The sequence below is a fragment of the Palaemon carinicauda genome, chromosome 2 (genome assembly GCF_036898095.1).
Source record: "Palaemon carinicauda isolate YSFRI2023 chromosome 2, ASM3689809v2, whole genome shotgun sequence".
NCBI classification, from domain to species: Eukaryota; Metazoa; Arthropoda; class Malacostraca; order Decapoda; family Palaemonidae; genus Palaemon; species Palaemon carinicauda.
The window spans coordinates 151,554,019-151,578,738 of NC_090726.1; the positions used below are offsets into that span (position 1 = coordinate 151,554,019).

The following is a 24,720-nucleotide window of genomic DNA, read 5'->3' on the forward strand; positions in this document are numbered from 1 at the left end:
CGGTGTTGATGCAGGAGTTTCAGGCAGAGAAGGTTAATACACCTCCTCCTGCGAACGCTCCTCCTCCTCTGCGCAGTACAATCTGCCAGACGTATGAGGTTGAGGTTCCTCAAGCTACCTCCATGCGTGAGCTGCCGCGTTGGGAGTTGCCAGATACCAGCGCTGTGCAGCAACCTCCACTTTCCTTGAGGCAGGAGCCTCTTACCACGCAGCAACCTCCTCAACAATGGGGGCAGGAGCCTTATGCCTTACAACCTCCTCTACCCTTGAGGCAGGAGTATCTTGCATTACAACTACCCTCGAGGCAGCAACCTCTTGAGGTACGACAACCTCTACCATCCTTGAGGCAGCCACCTCAACTCTCGCAACAACCACCTCCACTTTCCTCGAGGCGAGAACCTCAACTCTCGAGGCAAGCACCTCAAGAACCTCAACTCGTGAGTCAAGAGCCTCTCTCTGCGCAGCCACCTCAACCCTTGAGGCAAGCGCAACTCTTGAGGCAGGAACCTCATGCTATGAGTCAGCCACCTCAACGCATGCATCTGCCACTTTCTCCTCAGCTTGAGCCTCTTCCCATTCAACTTGTACCACAGTCTATGCAGCATGAGCCTCTCTCTGCGCAGCTACCCCCTCAACCCTTGAGGCAGACGCAACTCTTGAGGCAGGAACCTCACAGGATCAGTGGCGATTCTAGGACTCTGAAAGTGGGGGGGCCACTTCAGGGCCAATATAAATTTTGGGGGGGCATTTATTGTTGGTGGCTAGGTGGCACTCTGAAGACAATATTATGTCATTAATGAATTAACAAATGACAATAATAACACCTCATTACTTTCATAACTTTGCATTTGTAAAACATATACATGTATGCCTACACAAGCATTATGATAATGGAGGTTATTCGTATTACTTAAAAAAAAAAAAAAAAAAAAAAAAAAAAAATATATATGTATTCCTTGCAATATATTTTTAACAAAATCGCAAAAATATGGCAAAAATATCTTCAAAACAAAAATGAATCATGAGTTATGAATGTAATGTAAATATTATGTTGATATTAAAACCCCATGCAAGCATGCATGAAGTAATGCAGTGTTGCCAACAGGGCGAGTTTCCCTTTCCTGAGGTGAAGCAGATTATAGTACGTATATTTAGTGCAGCTTGATTCTACGATTATCATGCCGGCTATCAAATTCATCAACAAAACAGTCTAAAACAGCATGCTCTGCATACCTTACCGCATGCTTCTCAGTCACACATCTTTGGTTGTTGCCAACTCACTAGACTGTCAAGCAGTTTCATAACGTTGCCTTCTAGTCTGCTGCTTTTGCACCAGTGAAACCCTCACTGAGAGAACTTAGCTTTTCTCGGATATGGTCCCTGTAGATGAGAAAGTGCTATTCTCCCTCCTTCTGATATTCCCTTGAGGACTCTGTCATTTGGAGAGGAGCCTTTAGCTGCGTAGCCTCCTATGGACTTTTATTTAAGCATAACATGCTTCCAGGGAAGGTAATGGTTCCACTTCAGTCGCTAACCCCGTCTGTTACCACACCTGCTCCCATAGACCTTGAGCTGTGTTGCAAGACATGCAGTCCAAGCTTAGTCCTTGTTAGAGGATTTTTTGTTTACGGAGTCAGTGTGTCACTGGGAAGACGTTCAACAACCAGCAGAAGTGACTTGTTGTGACGCAGTGCGGCAACCTCAGCAACCCGATAAGGAGTTGTCTGTACGACCCAGACAGTCTAGACAGCTTCGGGTTGTCACTGTACTTCCTCGCTTCCCCATGGTTGACAGTTCACAGACTGTGCAGCAGTACCATGATCTTGTGTCCGGCTCCGTCAGACGACTGGCTTTTAAGAGCTCCCACAAGTCGTCGCTGTCTGGAGATTCTCAGATGGACTATGGATCTGACCAAGGAACTGGGCCTCCTGGTCAATTTTGAGGAGTCCCAGCTCGTCCCATCCCAGACCATTGTCTACCTGGGTATGGATCTTCAGAGTCGAGCTTTTCGGGCTTTTCCGTCGGCCCCAAGGATCTTCCAAGCCCTAGAATGCATCCAGAGCATGCTGAGAAGGAACCGATGCTCAGTCAGGTAGTGGATGAGTCTAACAGGGACACTTTCATCGCTGGCCCTGTTCATCGTGTTAGGGAGACTCCACCTCCGCCCCCTTCAGTATCATCTAGCTGCTCACTGGATAAAGGACATGACGCTAGAGACGGTCTCAGTTCCTGTTTCCGAAGAGAGGAGGTCTACTCTCGCGTGGTGTAAGAACAGCTTTCTTCTCAAGGAAGTCTACCTTTGGCGGTTCAGAAACCCGACCGCCGTCTCCTCTCGGACGCATCAGACACGGGCTGGGGTGCGACTTTGGACGGACAGGAATGCTCGGGAACATGGAATCAGGAGCAAAGGACACTTCACATCAATTGCAAGGAGTTGTTGGCGGTTCATCTGGCCTTGATAAACTTCAAGTCCCTCCAGCTTAACAAGGTGGTGGAGGTGGACTCTGACAACACCACAGCCTTGGCTTACATCTCCAAGCAGGGAGGGACTCATTCGTGGAAGTTGTTCTAGATCGCAAGGGACCTCCTCTTCTGGTCAAAAGATCGAAAGCTCACGCTGGTAACGAGGTTCATTCAGGGCGATATGAATGTCATGGCAGATCGCCTCAGCCGGAAGGGTCAGGTCATCCCCACAGAGTGGACCCTTCACAAGAATGTTTGCAGCAGACTTTGGGCCCTGTGGGGTCAGCCAACCATAGATCTGTTCGCTACCTCGATAACCTAGAGACTCCTGTTGTATTGTTCTCCGATTCCAGACCCAGCAGCAGTTCACGTGGATGCTTTTCTGCTGGATTGGTCCCATCTCGACCTGTATGCATTCCCGCCGTTCAAGATTGTCAACAGGGTACTTCAGAAGTTCTCCTCTCGCAAAGGGACACGGCTGACGTTGGTTGGCTCCGCTCTGGCCCGCGAGAGAATGGATCATAGAGCTACTGCAATGGCTGGTCGACATTCCCAGGACTCTTCCTCTAGGAGTGAACCTTCTACGTCAACCTCACGTAAAGAAGGTACACCCAAACCTCCACGCTTTTCGTCTGACTGCCTTCAGACTTTCGAAAGACTCTCAAGAGCTAGGGGCTTTTCGAAGGAGGCAGCCAGAGCGATTGCCAGAGCAAGGAGAACATCCACTCTCAGAGTCTATCAGTCTCAAGGGGAAGTCTTCCGAAGCTGGTACAAGGCCAATGCAGTTTCCTCAACCAGTACCACTGTAACCCAGATTGCTGACTTCCTGTTACATCTAAGGAAAGTAAGATCCCTTTCAGCTCCTACGATCAAGGGTTACAGAAGTATGTTGGCAGCGGTTTTCCGCCACAGAGGCTTGGATCTTTCCACCAACAAAGATCTACAGGACCTCCCTAGGTCTTTTGAGACCTCAAAGGAACGTCGGTTGTCCACTCCAGGCTGGAATCTAGACGTGGTCCTAAGGTTCCTTATGTCATCAAGATTTGAACCTCTCCAATCAGCCTCTTTTTAGGACCTCACATTAAAACACTTTTCCTCGTGTGCTTGACAACAGCTAAAAGAGTAAGTGAGATCCACGCCTTCAGCAGGATCATAGTTTTCACATCTGAAACGGCTACATGTTCCTTGCAGCTCGGTTTTTGCTAAACGAGCTTCCTTCACGTCCTTGGCCTAAGTCGTTCGAGATCCCAAGCCTGTCCAACTTGGTGGGGAATGAACTGGAGAGAGTACTTTGCCCAGTTAGAGCTCTTAGGTACTATCTAAAAAGGTCTTAACCTTTACGAGGACAATCAGAAGCCTTATGGTGTGCTATCAAGAAGCCTTCTTTTCCAAGGTCTAAGAACTCAGTTTCTTACTATTCAGGCTTCTGATTAGGGAAGCACATTCTCATCTGAAGGAAGAAGACCTTGCTTTGCTGAAGGTAAGGACACATGAAGTGAGAGCTGTGGCTACTTCAGTGGCCTTCAAACAGAACCGTTCTCTGCAGAGTGTTATGGATGCAACCTATTGGAGAAGCAAGTCAGTGTTCGCATCATTCTATCTCAAAGATGTCCAGTCTCTTTACGAGTACTGCTACACCCTGGGACCATTCGTAGCAACGAATGCAGTAGTAGGCGGGGGCTCAGCCACTACATTCCCATAATCCCATAACCTTTTAACCTTTCTCTTGAATACTTTTTATGGGTTGTACGGTCGGCTAAGAAGCCTTCCACATCCTTGTTGATTTGGCGGGTGGTCAATTCTTTCTTGAGAAGCGCCGAGGTTAAAGGTTGTGATGAGGTCCTTTAGTATGGGTTGCAGCCCTTGATACTTCAGCACCTTAGAGTTGTTCAGCCTCCTAAGAGGAACGCTGCGCTCAGTAAGGAAGACGAACTTATTAAAGGCAGAGTAATGGTTCAAGTCGACTTCCTTACCAGGTACTTATAATTTCATTGTTATTTTGAATAACTGATAATATGAAATACGGGATACTTAGCTTCTTGATATACATGTACACTGGTTTTCACCCACCTCCCTGGGTGTGAATCAGCTACATGATTATCGGGTAAGATTAATATTGAAAAATGTTATTTTCATTAGTAAAATAAATTTTTGAATATACTTACCCGATAATCATGATTTAATTGACCCACCCTTCCTCCCCATAGAGAACCAGTGGACCGAGGAAAAATTGAGGTGGTGTCAACAAGAAGTACTGCAGTACCTGGCCACAGGTGGCGCTGGTGAGTACACCCCCCTCTTGTATAGCGATCGCTGGCGTATCCCTTCCGTAGAATTCTGTCGGGCAACGGAGTTGACAGCTACATGATTATCGGGTAAGTATATTCAAAAATTTATTTTACTAATGAAAATAACATATTAATACATTAAAGTATGGATTCTCTTAACGACCTTGGGATCAGAGCCCCAGGCAAAATCACTCAGACTTTAGTATCTGACCGGCTGGGTTTCGAACCCTGGCCCAGGATACTTGTATAACATTGACCTTACCACTTAGCCACGAAGAAAGATAAAAGTAAATTACAATTCTTTTGTACATATATCCGTCGAATTCAGGTTTTTTGTACTTAGAAATGAAATCAACCCATCTTCACCATCGTAGCTTATTGGTATGTTTGTAACTTGGCATTCGATTAATGATAATTTTTGTACATTTAAACATATTTTTCATATTTTAAGTAAGCCATATATATTGATACATTAAAGTCTGGATTCTCTTAACGACCTCGGGATCAGAGCCCCAGGTGAAATCACTCAAAGACTATAGTATCTGACCGGCTGGGTTTCAAACCCTGGTCCAGGATACTTGTATGACATTAACCCTACCACTTAGCCATGAAGAAAGATAAAAGTCAATGACAATTGTTCTGTACATATACCTGTCGAATTCAGGTTTTTGTACTTAGAAATGAAATCAAACCATCTTTGCCATCGTAGCTATTTGGTAGGTTTGTAACTTGTCATTCTAGTAATGATAAATTTTTCGCATTTAAACGTGTTTTTCATATTTCAAATAAGCCATATATATTGATACATTAAAGTCTGGATTCTCTTAACAACCTCGGGATCAGAGCCCCAGGCGAAATCACTCAAAGACCTTAGTATATGACCGGCTGGCTTTCGAACCCTGGTCCAGGATACTTGTATGACATTGACCTTACCACTTTCTTAGTACAAAAAGCCTGAATTCGACAGGTATATGTACTTATTTTATATTGGCCCAGGTACTGTATGCACAAACTAATCATTTGCTTTGTTGATGATTGTATGTTATGGTGAACAAGTCTACTCTAATGTTTCTCTGTTATTAATTCTTGGAGACCACACTAACCCCACAAATATTGGTGTGCTTTATGGTCTCCAACACCTTTCTAGACTCGTATAGGGAAAGGGAAGCGTATGAGCTTTAATTATAAAAGATTGTAGTCAAGAGCATTCTAGCAACCAGGTAGCTTTGTCTCCTGTACCAGTATTGGTTCATGGTGATGAATGTATCAGTTATCAGATGTATTTCAGCATAAGAGGTTCTATGACAGATTTAATAGAGCCTGAATCCATGGATCTCCCTTATACTCACTGAGTCTGTGTTATGCATATTGATACACTGGCCCTGGAGCAGGGAAGATAGTATTTCTATGGTATTTTCTTCTTTATTTGGATTCCCCGTTTTAGCCTTCTACAGGAAAGTTCTTGGGACCTTACTCCACCTCCCAAAAAAATAGCTCTTCCCTAAGGTAAACACCCTTTTATATGTTAAGATTAATTGCCCTTTTTCCTTCCTAGTATGCTTGGAAGTAACTAAAGACAGTTTTTTTTTCTCTTGCTAGACATGTTGGGTGTTGAATAGATATTTCTAAGACAAAAGCAGACATACAAAGTGTACCGTACAAAGCCATTTTCCTATTTAGGGCAAAATCTAGTTCCAACATCTGGCAGCGCTGTCATGCCAACAGTCAGAGTTGAATGGTAGGACATTGGTATTTGTATTTGTGGCACATCTAATAAAACACCTGCAAAAAAAAAAAAAAAAAAAAAAACACTGGTCTTTGTTGCCAAAGCTCAAACTTGCTAGGTCATCCTCGTACAGAGAACCATACCATAATTCTGTCATGACCATTGTTAAAGATTGTATGCAACTTCATTCAGTTAAAATAATCTTTTGGAAGGAAAAGAGGAATGCAATATAGAAGTAATGAAGGAAAGATGCAAAGAACTTTTGATGGTACTTGAATAGTTATGCATATGGTCCACTGAAAGCAGTTGTTCCGGTTGTTTGGCAAATTGCCTGAAAACATTTTCCTAACAATAACTAGTTCAATTCATGTAGCCGAGTAATACTTTTTATCAATCTTATTTTTTGTAAAAAATGTATTTGAAAACCTATTTTCCTTGTCATTATGTATTTTTATGAATATATTCAAATTTTAATTTCATAACTTTTACTTTTGTTACTGATTAAGGTTTTGACTCTGAAAGTGATGAAGATGGTGACCTCTTTGGGAGTACAAAGCCCTCTAGGGGCCTGTATGAGGATTCTCAAATGGTTAAGGAGAATGGAAGAAATTCCAGTGGTCATTCAACTAATTCAGCTTCTGGTGAGTATTAATGCAAAAAAAGATTTGTTTATTACATGCTAACATTTGATATTTGGTGTGCATTATAAAGCAAATATACTGTCTGTTCATGTCCAATGATACTCAACCCCATAAAAAGTAATATCCAGTATTTTGAAGCCTGCTGATTCTGTTGAAAACAGAGTTTCTTGTCTTTTCTCAGTCTTTGATTGGTTTATGTAGTGTTGGGGGATTCAAAATATTACTCAGTATTTTAGAGATAAAGTTTTTATAATCTATCAGGCTGAATTTTGTGATTACCTTAATAGGGGCTTTGTCAGTAAGTATATTATCTATAAATGATTTTAATTTACTGATACAGTCTGTAGAATCCGAGTATTAGAAAAAATTATGTTTGGTGAATAGTTTTAGTATTCATGAATTCTTGGATGTTTATTAATGGTGCTGTACTTTTCTTTTAGCTGGACTATCTCGGACTGGTGTTGAAAATGTTAGAGCAATGCCAAATCCAATCAAAGTAAAACTTCCCCAACCCAAACGCCCTGTGCCCTCTAAAAGTGACCTCTTTGCTAGTGAAAGTGAAGAGGACGATTTATTTTCAAGTAAATCTCGAGCTTCTTGTAAGTATTGTTTTATATCACTACTTGCATATTGCTCACAATTGTTGCTGCTATTTTTTTTAACAAACAGGAAAAGAATTTTCATCATTCTTTACAGGAGCCTCAGAGACCCAAGTAAATTAAAAGTATTTAAAGTACAAGATATTTCAAATCATTATACAGTAAGCACAGTACTCTCTGCTCCATCACTAAATATAAACCAATGCTATTTATAGGGGGATATTACTTTTGGGGAAGCTAAAAGATGAGCCATAAGACTTTTAGTGAGGTTAACCACCCACCCGCTAGTTAGCGGGTTTGGGGGTTATTTGCTACCCCACTCCCTCAAACACCTGGGCTGAGAACCCATTTTGCTCTTGGCTCGGGTGGAGAATGAATGTTGCCGCTCTTCCCCCGCACCATTATTGACTTGCCATTACTGCCTAATAGCTTATTCTTTTTCTTTTCAGTGTGTGCTGTCTCCTTGGCCGTCCTCTTGTGGACTATTCCAGGACCCAAAGGTCGCTCTTGAGGGAGTTTCACGTCCTCCGTGGATACGGACCTGCTTTTGCTGTGTCCTTCCTGCCGCAGGCAGCGTTGTGACCAGGAAAACACCTGTCCTGAATGCCAGGAGTGGGCTGCCTCCCAGTGGGAGAAGTATGGGCACTGGCGTAAGCAGAAGTCGAAAAGTGATTCTTCGCCTTCGCGGTCTTCCTCAAAGTCGAAGAAACCTAGGACTTCCTCTTTAACCTCCCAACCTCTTTCCGAAGGTCATGTTCGACCGCTCTCCCCTGTAGAATTATCAAGCAGAAGCGTAGACCAGTTAACACCAGGTCAACCTCGGGGTCTCGAGGGATGGTTCTGCTTCCTGTAGAGAAATGGCCTCACCCCTCCCCCTTGGGGAGACTTGTTCTTTCTCTGATTTGTTCCAGATGTGACCATCACTGGGTTTGAACAGTCCCCCATCAAAGGAGGCTCTTTTTGAAGTCCTTCAACTCGGTATGGAGAGGAAGCAAACACCGACTTCCCCAGAGGGGGATCCCTCATTGCTTTTGAGTGTGGGCCTGTGAGATCCTGGGGTTTCGTCAGTTACGTCCGCCGACGGTTCCCGCCCTGCTCCTCCTTCCGCCGCTGCCACCGTTGCTGAAGACTGCGCTCCCCCCCTTGCTGAGCCGACTCTTCTGTCAGGGGCGGGCTAAAGTCCGAAGTAAGTCTCTCCTGTGGGTGGACATCTCTCTCGGCCTAGAGTGAAATCCCTCCCCCACCAGAGACCCCGATCCAAAGGTCATCTAGACGTCTTCTCTCTCCTCGGTCACCTTGCCATGCTGAGCAGACCTCCCCTTCGTAAAAGCTTCGCCGTTACCGACAAGCTCCCAGAGTGTGTGGTCTTCCTCGACGCTTCAGAGGTTCTCCTTCTCCACCTTCCAGTAGATGTCACTTTGGTTTTCCCAAAGACCTGCGATCCCCTCCTTTAATCATCAGAAAATCTCCCTTGGAGTCTTGTCACTCGTCAGTTCCTCGCTACTCGCCAGCTCCTCGTTACTCGCCAGCTCCTCGTTTACTCGTCACCTCAAGCACAGACCTGTTCTTAAGATCATTAGTCACCTCGTGACTCATCTCGTCTTCTAGACGTGTCATACTGTCATACTTGCCGACAGCTTTCTGGTTCCCGATCCTTGCCTATTTCATTGGACTCTCTTCGGACTCGCTGTCCCCATGCCTGCGGTATTTGCCTGTCCATTGTCATTCTCTGATTATTCGTCACTCACCAGCTTTTCATGGTTCATTAGCTGCTGTTGTTTCTCCAGCCTCTCATCATTCTCCAACTTCTCGTCACTCGCCCGCAGTCCGCTGTTCGTTAACTGTTCACAGTTCTCCAGCTATGCATCAGTCTCCAGGGACTCGACGTTTGCTTACTGTCCGTCGTTCGTCAGCTGCTTGTCATTCTCCAGTAGCTTGTCGTTCGCCAATGACTCACCGGTCGCCAGCTACTAGACTTTCGACAGTTTCTCATCGTTTGGCAACGTCTTGCCTCTCGCCAGCTACTAGACATTCGACAGTTTCTTGTCGTTCACCAGCTGCTTGTCGTTTGCCAGCTTCTTGTCATTCGCCAGCTGCTCGTCATTCACCAGCTGCTCATCGTTAGCCAGCTGCTCATCATTCGCCAGTCCCTAGGCATTCCCAGCTGTTCATCGTTCGTCAATGTATAGGCATTCTCCTTCAGACCAAAGGCAGACCTCCCGACACTGATCCTCGAGCTCCTTTTAGTTCATCAGTACATCGGCACTCTCCAACTCGCCGTTCACCAGCTCCTCGTAGGGGATCTCCTTCTCATTGTCCAGCACGCAAGCGTCGGTCGCCAGGCGTAGATCGCCCTTCACCAAAACAAGACCATAAGTCTTCCATTTTTTACAGGTCGACTCATGAGTGCAGCTCTCCAGCGCAGGTGTCTAGGACATCACGCCGTAAAGATGACTTCCAACAATCTCCTCTCCTTCATGAGGAATTATCACACAAGGACCCTAAACAGGTAAGGTGTCTAGTTCCGTTCCCCCCATCGAGGTTGCAGCCGTCCACCTCTACCCACCGCCCGTTGTTCCAGTCATCAATTGAACCAGGTAGGGATCCTAATCCATCCTTTAAGGCTCCCAGGTCAAAATCTCCTGCACCGATCCTCCCAGGGGATCTATTGGCCAATGCCACGGTCGGCAAGGAACCTACCTTATTTTAACTCCCCAGTCAGGGCAGTGTGCCAGGCATTTACAGGAGTTGTACCACCACAGTAGTCCACCAGCCAAGATTCTCTCTCCCAGAGAGGTGTCCCTGGCAGGATCTTTTGCCTCTCCCTCCCTCGAGGTGGTTCCCCTGGACCAACGACCAGTGTCCAAGCCTTCCCGTGCAGACGTTATTCCCTCATCAATAGAGGGACAAAAGGAAGAATGCTCAAAATCTTCACTCCTGGAGGAATACAGTACTTACTGCCCCATAAGCAGTCGAAGGATACCACGATTATCCCCAAGTCTTCGGCTAGGACATCAAGGTCTACACAAGAGAAGCCTAAACGATTCTCAACGATCTTTACAGGGTCATCAGCAATCGACGCCCATCCTGTAAGGGACAAGCTCGACCCACCCCAAGAGGAGATCTCGTGGGTGGATGACTAAGATAATGATGACGGTCATCTCCCGAGAGCTGCTAGTCCTAAGCTATTGGAGGCAGAGGAGAGGGAATTGGAGCATGTCTCCTGGGAAGTCTTGGTCTTCATGAGGGCCATCAGTGTGTAACCCCTCAGGTAACCCCTCGGGAAGGCAAAGACACGGTCCTAGACCATGTCAATCGCACCCAGAAGACCCCAAGACCAGTGCAGCCTTGCCTTGGTCTAAGGGTCTGACAAGTGCCTGTCGGAAGGCATTCTCCCAGATCGCTGGCTCCCACAGCTCCCTCCGACTGGGCTCCTCCCCTAAGCTGCTGCTGCCACCTTTTGTGCAGTAGAGTAAGTATTATGAGGCCTCCAAGCCCTTTCCAGCATTGCCTCTCTACCACACCTTAGAGGCTCTTACCAGAAGGGTCTCTGAGAGACTCAAAACTCAAATCATTGAGTTTCTCTCCCACCAATTTGTGAACTTGTGGGCTAACACGATCCTTTGGCAAAGGACTCTGTAATAGGAATATTCCATTGGTAGGTCCCACAGAATGAAGTAACGAGACTGAGGAACGCTGAACTGTTCCTCTCTGTTCAGGCCGGACTACGTCGAGCATACGGTGGAGAGATGAAGTCCAACCAGGATCCCTCCTACTTAGGGCTTTGACATCTCGTCCCTATAGACCTCCTCCGCCACAGAAGATACAACAGCAACCACTGAAACTGCCAACAAATAGGACAGCAGTTGCGATGACAATGAGTAAGGTGTCGAAGAAGCCCTTTCCAGCAAAAGAGAGAAAGGTCTCCAAGTCCTCACGTGGAGGCAAGAGCTCTAGAGGGGGCGGCTGAGGCTGCAGCCGCTAGGACAAGCAATCCTCCCACTTGTCCACCAGTGGGGAGATGCTTACAACGTCCCTGGCAGAGGTGGCTGCAGCTCGGGGCCGAACCCTGGACAGTCTCCATGATTTTTTCAGAGTATAGCCTCCTGTTCATTCAGTCTCTCCCTCCACTGACCAAAGATCTAGTTCCATCAAGCTCCTCTGGAAGGGATCCGCAAAGGAGTTAGCCCTCGGGCCGAAGTCCAGACCATGTTGGAGAAGGGGGCTCTCCAGGAGGTTCTCGACGACTCGTAGGATTCTTCCGTTGATTCTTTCTTGTGAAAAAGGTGTTTGGAGGCTGGAGACCAGTCATCAATCTCTCAGATCTGAACAAGTTTGTCAAACAAACTGCGTTCATCATAGAGTTGGCAGACACGGTCAGGCAAGCAGTATGACCGCAGGACTTATTGTGTACACTGGATCTCAAGGGCGCATACTTCCAGATCCCAATCCATCTGTCTTCAAGGAAGTATGTAAGGATCATACTCAACAAAAGAAATACCAGTTCAAGGTGCTGTGCTTCGGTCTTTCCACAGCACCTCAGATCTTCATGAGAGTTTTTACCATAGTATCATCACGGGCATTACATCAAGTAGGGGACTCAGCAGTATGAAGCTTCATCTGTGGTGGAAATGTGGGAGGTTGGGCTGTGGCACCCTAGCAGTACCAGCTGAACTCGGCTGAGTCCCTGGTTAGGCTGGAGGAACGTAGAGAGTAGAGGTCCCTTTTTTGTTTTGTTTCTTGTTGTTGTCGGCTACCCCCCAAAATTGGGGGAAGTGCCTTTGGTATATGTATGTATGTATCATCACGGGGTCACAGAATCGGCATCCGTCTCCTAAGATATCTGGGCGACTGGCTGATTCTAGCAGAGTCGGTGGCAACCCTTCTTGAGCACCAAGACAAACTTCCAGAGTTTTTCCAAGATCTGGGTATCATAGTAAATCTCAAGAAGTTGTCATTACTTCTCTCTCAAAGCTGCTAGCTATTCTTAGGTATGATCATCGACACCGATCAGTAGAAAATCTTCCCATCAGATGACAGGGTAGTGAGGCTGAGGAAGGTAACAAGACCACTCCACAGACGAGAATATATCCCAGCCCAGCAATGATTGTCTATGGGTCACCTAGCATCACTGGCCCGTCTAGTTCCCAATGGCCGCCTCAGAATCTGATCTCTGCAATGGCGGCTGAAGTCCAGATGGAAGCAGTCCAGTGATTCCCTTGACATTTTAGTTCCCAAAGGACTAGAAGAGCAGATAGACACCAGATGGGGGGTGACAGATGAGAACCTTCACAGGGATGTCGACCTTTTCGTCCTCCCCCTAGATTTGGTGCTCTTTTCAGATGCATCAAAAAAAGGTTGGGGGCCCCTCATGCTGCACCACATGGCCTCAGGACTATGGTCATAGTCCAAAGAGTACTAGCACATAAATCTCTTAAGAGATGGGGGCAGCCTTCCTAGCCCTCCAGCAGTTTCTGGCGAGCCACTCTGTGATGTTGATGAGCAACAACACCACAGTAGTGGCTTACATTAACAAACGAGGCGGTACCTTTTCGCAGCCCCTATCCCATCTAGCAGCAGAGATATTGAGATGGGCAGAAGACAACTCGGTGTTCCTATCGGCCGGCTTCATTCCAGGCAAAAGTAATGTGCTCGTGGACAATCTGAGCAGAGCGACTCGGATAGTGGGCTCCGAGTGGTCTTTGAATCATCCAGTAGCCAATAAAGTCCTGACTGTGGTTCCCCAACTGTGGACTTATTCACGACATCCCTGAATTTCAGGCTTCCACTTTACTGCTCCCCAGTCTCGGACCCCAGGCTCTCTGGCAAGATGCTTTCCTACAATGGTGGGACAACATCTACATTTACGCCTTCCCCCGTTCTGTCTGATGAGAAAAGTACTCAACAAGACCAGAGCATCTGACAATCTCTCGGTGACTATGGCATCACATAGCTCCTAACAGAGCTCCCAAGAGAACTCCCTCCACGACACGATTTACTCGAACAGCCACATGTGAACATCTTCCACAAAGTCGTAGCAACGTGGAGACTATCCAGCATCTCTTCACTCAGAGAGGATTTTCGCATCAAGTTGCGAAACAGATGGCTGGATACCTTTGATGATCTTCAGCTTCATTCTACCAGGCTGAGTGGACTGTCTTCTGTAGTTGGTGTCGTGGAAGGGGTATCTCTCCCCTTGATGCTACTATTCCAATAATAACAAAGTTCCTTGTGCACTTTTGGGAGGAAATGCTTCTCTAAGTTTCGGCAGTAAAAGGTCACTGTTAGAACTTTCTTTCTTCACACAAAGCTATGAGCTTATCTGTCCCCAGTCGGAAGTTAGACCTCCTCCTTGGAACATGGTTTGGATTAAATCTCTGAAGGGTTCCCCCTAAGAACCATTATGCCAGGCAACCAATCACTACCTCACTCTGAAGAAGGTGTTCTCACTCGCCCCTTGGCTTAGGACAAAAGAGTTAGTTAACTGCAGGGTCTTTCTTATGACATCACTCATTCAAGGGGATGGGGAGATGTAATTCTCAGCTTCGTCTATGAGTTTATTATGAAGACTCAAAATCCGGGGGTAACAGATCCTAGATTTGGTTTCATCCGGATTGAGTCTTTGTAGTATAATAGATGACCCAAATCAAGTGTTACTATGCCCAGTAAGGAGTTTGAGGTATTACCTCAAAAGAATATCAGCAGTTGGCCCCCGAGTGTCAGCATTCTGTGTCGAACACCATCTCTGCTTGGATTCACAGGGTCATCAACCAGGCTCTGAATCCTGATCCTACTCCAACACGACGACCCAGAGCTCTTGACATCAGGGGAATTGCAATGTCCCTGTCATCAAATGGAACTACTCTGTGGCGCAGGTACTACAAGTGGGCGTGTGGAAGCGTCAGACAACCTTAACCGCCCATTACATGCAAGACATATCCCACAGGAACATGGAAACTTTCCATTGGTCCCGTGGTGGCTACACAGCAAGTGGTTTAGACACCTTAAGTTCCTTGATGGACAAGTAGCAGAGGGATGAGGGCAAAAGTTACCCCGGATTAGTATGGTATGAATGTTTTAAGAGTGACTGGCTCTTTCTTTTCTTCATTTTCCCCTCTTGGGGAATCAGCACCTAGGGTTCTATGCAAATCTGACCTCATCTATCTGCAGGTAAACCATTTTCCCATATGTAATCTAGTATTGTTTCAATACTTGTTGCGTCCTCATACCCTAACAAAGGGGCTATTGGATAATGTCTTGGTACCCTATGAAAAACCCTGTGATTTGGAAGAACTCTTACCTAGACAGTCACATTGCTAGTATCACGAGCGCACAGCTTGTGTAGGCTGCAGATCGTGTGTTATCCAGTTTTTAGCGAGGTGTTGAGTTTCCACCAGTTATGTGCAGAGAACATAAAGGGGAAAACTCCAGGTCAAAGCCAAAAAACCAGGTGACACAGACTTCCACCCTACTTAAGGGAAAGTCATCCCCAATAAATAGCATTGGTTTGCATTTAGTGACAGAACAAATGACAAATCTGGAAGTAATTTGTATTTTTCTTAACAATGCAAACCTGTAACTGTTTATATAAATTGGCTCGCCAGCACCTATCCCCCATGAAGTCCTACCTCCAAGCAAAGTGGGTTCTCACCCCAGGTGTGTGAGTGAGCGGGGTAACAACTACCCAGCCTCACTCCCGCTAACTAGCGGGTGGATGGTTAACCCTCGCTAAGTCTTATGGCATGTCTTTCACCTTTGCCGAAAGTAATACCCCCTATAAATAACTACAGGTTTGTATCGTTAAGAAAATACAAATTGTTTCCAAATTTATCCTATTTCAGAATAAAAGAGGTCTCTTTCAATCTGACTTAAAAGCTACTTCCATTCAGTCTTATGGGGAAAATGGATTCAGTATTTGAACACTGTTAGGAATGAATTATGTTTGATCTTTGAGGTATCTGTAATATACCCAGTAAAAGCAAATCTTTAAGCTGCACTTATGAAATATTATGAATATATTAGCAGTCATCAGCTATTACATTGATAACATTTGTGATGTAGTATGATGCTTTAAATGTTTGAGTATCTTTTTTGTGAAATTTAATATCGTAATTGTATCTACACACTGTTATTCATATTCTTTATATTTTTAATGGAATGTTTATGATGAATAAATGCAAACATTGTTTCTTTAACCCTTTTACCCCCGAGGCTATTTGGAACTTTCCAACCCTTAACCCCCAGGCATTTTTCTTTTTCAGGCACATTTTGCAATATTTTTTTTTTTTAGATTCCGCTGACAGCCTTAATTTTTGTCATAGAGAGGTCAGGTTGGTCTCATTATTTTGGAAAATGCTGGAAGTTTCTCATAAAGTTATCAAAAATATGCAAAATAATGCAAATAGCAGTTTTTTGCAAGGATGTACCGGTACGTCCATGGGGGTTAAGGGATGAGTTTTGTGAAACGTACCAGTACGTCCATTGGGGGTAGAAGGGTTAATATGACAGAATTGACGAAACCACAGAAAATTATCACCTTGAATGAGTCTTCTCTTGTAAGAAGTTCACAAAAGATAAAAATAAGATTTGTTAAATGATGTTTAGAAATTTTTAAGAAATAAATTTCTAATGTTAATGTTTGTGTAATTAATAACCAATTTTATGCTGAAAACTGTGTTCATGGCTACTTTCTTCTCACAACCATCAATAGCTCGTGTCAGTAACTCAAGTAACAAGCTACTGCTACCACCCCAACCTCCAACTCCTAAGGCATCTTCAGGTGTGTTTTCTAGTGATGGAGAAGATGAAGGAGAACTTTTCGCCTCTCAGACTCCTGCTCTCTATGGTATGTCTTATTGTGAAAAAATAGTTTATATATATATATATATAGATATATATATATATATATATATATATATATATATATATATATATATATATATATATATATAATATGCATACATATATATATATATATATATATATATATATATAATATGCATACATATATATATATATATATATATATATATATATATATATATATATATATATATATATATATATAAATATAATATGCATACATATAAATAGATATATATATATATATATATATATATATATATATATATATATATATATATATATATGTAATGGATTTTGAGCAAAGTGAAAAATCTATTTTTGGGTGAAAGTGCCATGTCGTCCTGATGGAAGGTTCCTTTAGGTAGCTTTCTAAGGGATATTTGCTACAGTGATATTCCCAGAGAATTAAACCGAAGGTCTCCAGGATTCTAACTCCTGGCGCGAGTATCCAATAAAGGATATCGCATAATATCAGGGGATGTATTCTAGATATGGCACATAACAATCTTCACCCCAAATAGATTTAACTTTTTGATGTAAGGGGGAAGAGTGGCAAAAGAAGGGGCTGCCGTTCTAGGTACCTGATGGACCTCCATCCCTACTACTACCGCAACGCCATTCCTTTTCTTGGCCATCATTCTACAATCGACCCTGTGGGTAGATTGTGGGATTGGCTCGGGTTCTCTGTCAGTCATCGACTGAGTCGGCTGCCGGCAGGGATCCCCCTATCCTATCGAGTGCTCTTCAGTGCTCCCTTGGACTGCCTTCCATGGCCCCACCAGCTGATACTGACGGGGCTATGGTTGGATGGAAGCCCGAATATAATTCCCCCTTCCATATGAACCCTCATTCTGAATGGAGGTCTGCAAGGCTGAGCCTTTGCTTCCCCTCCCATCCATGCCTATGTCAGGAGGGAAGAATGTACTCTCCTTCTGGTCCCTGCTGGCGGGTGAAGGGGGGGGGGGCCTCTGCCCTTCCCCCTAGTCCACACCTGGTTGGGTTAAGACCCTTCCTCCCTGTGGTCAAGTGACTTGTCCTACCCCTGTCTTTCCTAGTTTGGGGGACTTGCTCCCCTAGCCTAGGTTAGGCAGTCCAAGGGGATTCTGTTTCTTTATAGTTTAGGACAGTACACTGGTGCTGTACCTTCTTTGTGCTAACCTACCCCAGGCTGGAGAATGAATTCTTCCTACACCTGGATAGTGCTAGCCCTGAACAGAATCCCCCCCTGGGAGTGCCGGTGGGGGCTACGCCTCCTCCTACACTCCTCCTCAGGACCCTCACCCCTCTCCCCTCTGTCCTTTTGTGTTGGCCTAGCCATCACACCTCTGTCCGCCGTCCTACAACTCCCCCGCGTGCCAGTGGGTTGTCGGTTCGGCTTGGTCCTTTCTCTGGTTAGCCCGGACTGCTATGCTTCCCATATAAAGTCGAACTATGGGTTAGCATACGTCAGGTCGGTCTGCCGGCGGAAGACCTCTCTATCTTAGAGTGTTCTTCGGTCCTCCCTTGGGCCGCCACCTGCAACTCGAGCCGGCTGCTGGCTCGGTTGCGACTGGATGAAAGGTTGCTACCCTCTCCCTTTCATTTGAACACTCCTTCCGGAGGAAGACGAGGTGTGGGTATTGAGCACTACCCTTCCCTCTCTCTCCTCCTATCCTATCTCTCTCTCTATCAGTGCCGGTCCACTGCCGCCTCCACACTGCCAGCGACAGCCATCAGTGTCTCCTGGTATCCTCTCTGTCTCATTGATTGACGTCAGTGTTGGAATACCTTCGCCAGTCGCTTGCCGGCTGCCGAGGGCCGCCGACTTGCCGGCGATCTGCCATCACATAGAGGTGTCGCCCTCTCTCTGCCACATAGACTGATGGCTTGGAAGGGTTTCCCCTTGATGGAGATTTGCCGACGCCCGACGTGCTTCCGGCATGCCGTCACGCTGCCGGCGCCACCTAATCATATCTGCAGTGGACAGTCACTTCTCCCCCTGCCGACCCAGTGCCGGCAGTGACTATTTACAGCTATAGACGATAGCCAGTACATCTATGGTATAGTACATACCCTAGACTGAAAACTATTGTGTATAGTTGTGCAGTAAATTCTTCCAGCACACACTGTGCATCCATGCGCAGTCCCTTGCCGAGACCTAACCTGAATAGGGAGAATTCGCTTTCTCCCTTTTTCTTCTATACTGAATGAATTCAGTTCCCCCCCTCTCACTGTATCTAATTCCCCGGAAGAAGTCTAAGCTTTGCTCATCCAATGTGGATGTTTCTTCCTCCTATCAAGGCTCATGAGGAGCCCTTAGAATTAGTTATGGTGTGGGGTCACGGCAATTCACTGGGCGGGATGCACAAGTATGTGTCTTTCCTGCCTCCTTTCCAGCTTACCTATCCTAAGCTTACACGTGAAAAGGAATCTTATAAGTTTTTTATAACTTTAATACTAATCTAAGATTACTTTAAGTCATGACTGTTATTGACTTCCACAGACTCATGTGCCCCTTTCTTTTACAGGAGGAGAACCTACGGTGTGAGAGTGCCTTCTGCAGCGTTCGCCGCCCTGATTTCTACGGCCACCTGGCGTGCCGAACCCATGCCAGCTGTTCCATCTCCCAAGGGAATCTTCAGTATTGGGATCCGCAGGTCTGTACCGTCTGCAAGAACCTGCTCAGTGAGGCGTTCGACAACCCCCCGTCAGCGGAGGCCAGGGACATCGCCCGAGAAAAACTGCACAAATGGGTGCGTGGTTTCCAAAAGAATGCCACGGGGCCCTATCTCCCAAATGAGAAGATGAGAGCCTTGCTCTTTCCTAAGGCACCTGCAGATGCTGTCATTCCCAAGCCTGAGATCCCCTGCGTCCAACTGACGATTGAACAGGACGTTGTGGACGCTCTCCAAGACTGTCATCTCGACGAAGTGGAGAGGATGTCGGATGTGTCGGACACTACCGAAAGGACCCTGATGGTCGAGGGTCAAGAAGAGGAGGAGCATGTGGAGACTCCCGACTCCGAGGGCGAGATCGCCCGCGCCCCCTCTGTTTCTTCCGTTGCAGTATTGGAACCCATCCCCTTTACCTCCGCCGCTCCAGTACCTGCAGTGGTGGACACCCAGGATAGCCTCCAAGCCTTGGTGGCACTCCTGGATGAGAGGTTCCGTCAAGGACATGCGGACCTTAAGAGGGAGATCCTCCGTCTGTCGAAACAGACACTGAAGAAGATCAGTATCAAGGATCTTCCCCCCTGCTCAGTGACCAACCCCTGGAGGCATGCAGAACACATGCCCATCACGAGCGAATGTATCTTTGTTAATGATAAACTAGGCGCCGTCCCCCTTGAAGAGGTGGAGTTCTGGCCTAGTTTTGAAGCCTACCTGGACTGTTACATCCGTCTCAAGTCCGAGCCAGTCTCCAAGGAGGAGACCGAGCCTAAGGAGGTCATTGTCTTCGACTACGCTGAGGCTCAAGCTCTTCTAGCTAACTGCCTCAAGAGCAGGGGCTACACCAACTCCAAGGTGCCGGCTCTAAGCAAGAAACACCCCATCCTTTCTTGCTCCTACCACCATGGACTTCCCTTTCGCCGAGAAGTTCCTGCTGGCAGTGCTGAAGGCGGTGGAGGAAGAAAAACCCTGCCCTACATTGGAGGAACGTAGGCCTCTCTCCCTCGCCCTCCCTCCCGACGACAAAATCTGGAAAGACGTCCAGTTAACTTTCTCGGTAGGAAAGTTGGAGGCTGACGTCGCGGGACGTCACTTTAACGAGAACCTCCCCAAGCTCACCGAGTACCTTCTGCGTCGGGAGCAAGACACAAAAGAGAGGCTAGCCGCCTCTCTATCTCATCAAGTGCAGCTTGAGACAATGGCCGGGGACATTCGGGTCCCAGGCTTCTACATGGTTCCCGCGATGCCCCACCTTGCCACCTTGACGAAGGACATATACAGCTTCATCAAGGCTAGGAGAGCCTGTAGAGAATTTGTGTTTGCGGATGCCACCGTCAAGCACGAATCCCGGAAACTGATTTCCTCCAACATTTTGGGCAAATATCTCTTTCCTAACGACCTCGTGAAAGAGATCGTTGACAGAGCCACCACCGAGAACCGGAACCTTCTCAACAAGTGGGGCATGGCACGAAAGAGGAAATCTTCTCAGGATGAGGGCCCCCAACCTAAGAAGTCAAACAAGCCCCGACCCCAGCAGCGCCAGGCTAAACGCCAGTTTCCGGCACCCGCTACTCCCCAGTTGGTGGCTCAGCCACAACAGACCTTTCAGTTGGTCCCTCAGCCAGTGGTGGCTCAGTCACCAGTCTTCACACCAGCCTAAGAAAGACAGTCTACTACCTTTCTTCCCAAAGGTAGAGGCTTCGGCAAAGACTCCTCTCGACGTCCATCTAGAGGCTGAGGAGGGAAGGGAGCAGGCGGCCGAGGTGAAAAATCCTCGGGAAACCAGAAGCAATGAAATGATTCCGGTGGGAGGAAGACTCCCCCACTTTCAGGATCGTTGGACCTTCGATCCTTGGGCTCACAGCATCATCAAGAAGGGACTAGGGTGGAGCTGGGTAACACCACCTCCAACCTCCTACCAATTCTTCCAACACTCCACCCCCGTCCTGGAAGAATACGTCCTAGAACTCTTGAACAAGAAGGTGATCAAGAGGGTACAGTCCACCAGGTTCCAGGGAAGACTATTCTTTGTGCCCAAGAAGGACTCCGACAAACTCCGGCTCATTCTGGACTTGTCCCCTCTCAACAAGTTCATAGCGAACAACAAATTCAAGATGCTGACTCTTCAACATATAAGAGCCCTACTACCTCACAAGGCTTACACAGTCTCAATAGACTTGGCGGACGCCTACTGGCACATTCTAATGAATCACGAGGCTTCATCCTACCTAGGATTCAAGCTTCAAAGAAGGCTGTACGCTTTCAGGGCCATGCCCTTCGGACTCAATATAGCTCCAAGAATCTTCACGAAGCTCGCAGACACGATCGTCCAACAGCTACGCCTACAAGGTGTCCAGGTGATGGCTTACCTAGATAACTAGCTGGTTTGGGCAGCATCCTCAGAAGAATGCTCGTATGCTTCCAGAAAGGTGACCCAGTTCCTGGAACATCTGGGTTTCAGGTGACCCAGTTCCTGGAACATCTGGGTTTCAAAATCAACACCAAAAAGTCTCGACTGTCTCCAGCTCAGAAGTTCCAATGGCTGGGAATCCATTGGAACCTTCAGTCACACCGTCTTTCCATCCCTCTGAAGAAAAGGAAGGAAAAAATAGCGGGATCTGTCAAGAGACTCCTAAAATCCAAACGGATTTCAAGACGACAACAGGAACAGGTGCTCGGCTCCCTCCAGTTTGCCTCAGTGACAGACCCAGTGCTACGAGCACAGCTAAAAGATGCATCGGGAGTCTGGAGAAGATACGCGTCTATCACTCGAAGAGATCTCTGCCAACCAGGCTTCGCTCACTCCTAAAGCCATGGTCGGAGGCAAAGAACCTGAGATGATCAGTTCCTCTTTAGCCACCACCTCCGTCGGTCATTATCCACACGGATGCCATCAGCGACAAGTTCAAGGAACATGGTCTCCCCTATTCAAGACATTTCACACCAACATCTTGGAGGCCATGGCGGTTCTTCTCCCTCTGAAGAAACTGTCTCCATGTCCCTCGATCCACATCCGTCTAACTCTGGACAGCGCCGTTGTGGTCAGATGTCTCAACCGTCAGGGCTCAAGATCGCCCCAACTCAACCAAGTGTTACTGCCCATCTACCGCCTAGCGGACAAGGAGAGATGGCACTTCTCAGCAGTTCACCTACAAGGATTCCGCAATGTGACGGCGGACGCTCTATCGAGGACAACCCCAATAGAGTCGGAATGGTCCCTAGACGCAGAATCATTCTCCTTCATCTCCCATCAAGTCCCGGAACTGCAGATCGACCTCTTCGCGACGAGCGACAGCAAGCAACTTCCTCTTTACGTGGCCCCATACGAGGACCCCAGTGCGGAAGCAGTGGACGCCATATCACTGGACTGGAACAGATGGTCCAAGATTTACCTGTTCCCTCCACCCAACCTTCTGCTGAAAGTCCTCTCCAAGCTGAGAACCTTCAAAGGAACAGCAGCCCTAGTGGCACCCAAGTGGCCCCGGAGCAACTGGTTCCCTCTAATCTTGGAGTTACAACGCAAGCTGATCCCGCTGCCGGACCCAGTTCTCTTCCAGCAGGTTCAGAAGTCGACTGTCTTCGCTTCATCAAGGAAAACCCGAGACCTTCATCTCATGATTTTCTCTCCCTAGCCGTGAAGAAGAGGTTTGGGATCTCGAAGAAATTTTTAGTCTTCCCAGAGGAATACAAAACAAAGTCTACCAGAAGGCAATACGAGTCATCCTGGAAGAAATGGGTGTCCTTCGTCAAGGCTAAAAATCCTACAGAAATCTCTATAGACTTTTGTCTGTCCTTGTTCATTCACCTTCATGGACAAGGCTTAGCAGCCAACACGATTTCCACTTGCAAATTGGCCTTGACAAGACCATTACTTTACGCCTTCAAGATAGACCTGTCCAACGACATCTTTAACAAGCTGATAAGGTGCTCCATTTTGCCTCTAGTCTAGACAATGAGTCTTGCCCTCTGAAAGACTTGACTCAAAAAGTGATTTTCCTTTTTGCTCTCGCCTCGGGAGCCCAAGTCAGTGAAATAGTGGCCTTATCTAGAGAAGAGGGCCAGATACAGTTTGCCAAGACAGGTGAACTTACGCTCTTCCCTGACCCAACGTTTCTCGCTAAGAATGAACTTCCCACCAAAAGGTGGGGCCCCTGGAGAATCTGCTCCTGAAGGAAGATGTCTCTCTATGCCCAGTGGAGAGTCTAAAGGTCTATCTTCGAAGAACTTCAGACTTTGGCGGAGGACAGCTTTTTAAAGGAGAAACATCGGATCTGATTTGTCACTCAAACAACTAAAGGCGAAGATCACCTACTTTATTCGCAGAGCGGATCCTGACAGTACACCCGCAGTTCATGATCCCAGGAAAGTCGCCTCTTCCCTAAATTTTTTCCAAGCAATGGATTTCGAAAGTCTTTGATCTTTCACAGGCTGGAAATCCTCATGAGCGTTTTTCAAACACTATGCGAAGCAGGTGCACGAGTTGAAGCGTTATGTGGTAGCAGCAGGTAGTGTGTTAAAGCCTGCTGCTTAGTGCTGCGCAGAAAAGTGAGTTATTCGGGACTCTAACTCAACGGGTGCCTGTGTTGACCCTAGTGCAAAACATAGTGATTTTAAGTGCCACCTGGTGACACTAAGAACTGTTCTTCTACAAAGGGTAAGTAACATAGACAAGAACATGTGTGCCACATGTTTTCGGACATGAAGTGTATATAAGACTTTCTAAAAGACTTCATAGTTCCCTCGGAACTTATGTGTGTAATGGCAAGTTCTTCCTTTTCAGATTCCACACCCACGTCTTCTATTGTCTTTAGTCTATGTTTGTTAACTGCATTTTATTGAAATTTACCTATTTCATATTAATTCTAAAATTTTATTGAATAAAATAATTTTTCGTTACCATATGTGTCGTGAATTTCACTTCGACAAATATATTTTAAGTTCTAAGCCTGATGTTAAAGGGTGGATAGCAAGACCTTGAAGAGGTAAGACTCCCAAAACCTTTCAGGAATCAACAAAATACAGCGACACTTTAACAATTTTATTGTAAAAATAATTATTTAAGAAAGGGAATAACATAACAAAACATTTACTCTGCATACTAAATGAAATATATGACTTGAAATAATCTCATGTGTTCCCAAAAAAACTAAGTCCACATCGGACTCTAAACAAGAAAAAATACACACAATTTCAGCAATATACCTTGGTAAACGGCATACCAAGGCTTTCTCACGTAATTTAATGAATAACACTGATCCCCAATCACAAGGATCAACTAAATATACATAGATACAAATCTCACATAACACTTGCAAAAACTATAGGGAAACCGACCTGGTTACAAAAGGGGGAGAGAGACTACAATTGGAGACCACTTACTTGAGCTGGGGAGATTAGGCAAAAGAGACCGATCTGAGCTCCGCAGCTCCGACGAAAACTTTGATTTCCCGCGCTTCCTAATGGGTCCTTGGCAAAGGGGAGGGAATTCAT

General features: G+C 46.3%; 1 protein-coding gene across 4 annotated transcripts in view; it reads left to right on the forward strand.

Annotated features, from left to right (window-relative positions):
* Positions 1-24,720, forward strand: part of FAM21 (Family with sequence similarity 21) — a 245,453-nt gene that overhangs the window by 185,544 nt on the left and 35,189 nt on the right. For all 4 annotated transcript variants that reach the window (XM_068359354.1, XM_068359361.1, XM_068359367.1 and 1 more), the window contains 3 exons: positions 6,984-7,118; positions 7,559-7,717; positions 16,428-16,562. In XM_068359354.1, the coding sequence (XP_068215455.1) occupies positions 6,984-7,118; positions 7,559-7,717; positions 16,428-16,562 (429 nt within the window). The remainder of the gene's footprint in view (positions 1-6,983; positions 7,119-7,558; positions 7,718-16,427; positions 16,563-24,720) is intronic.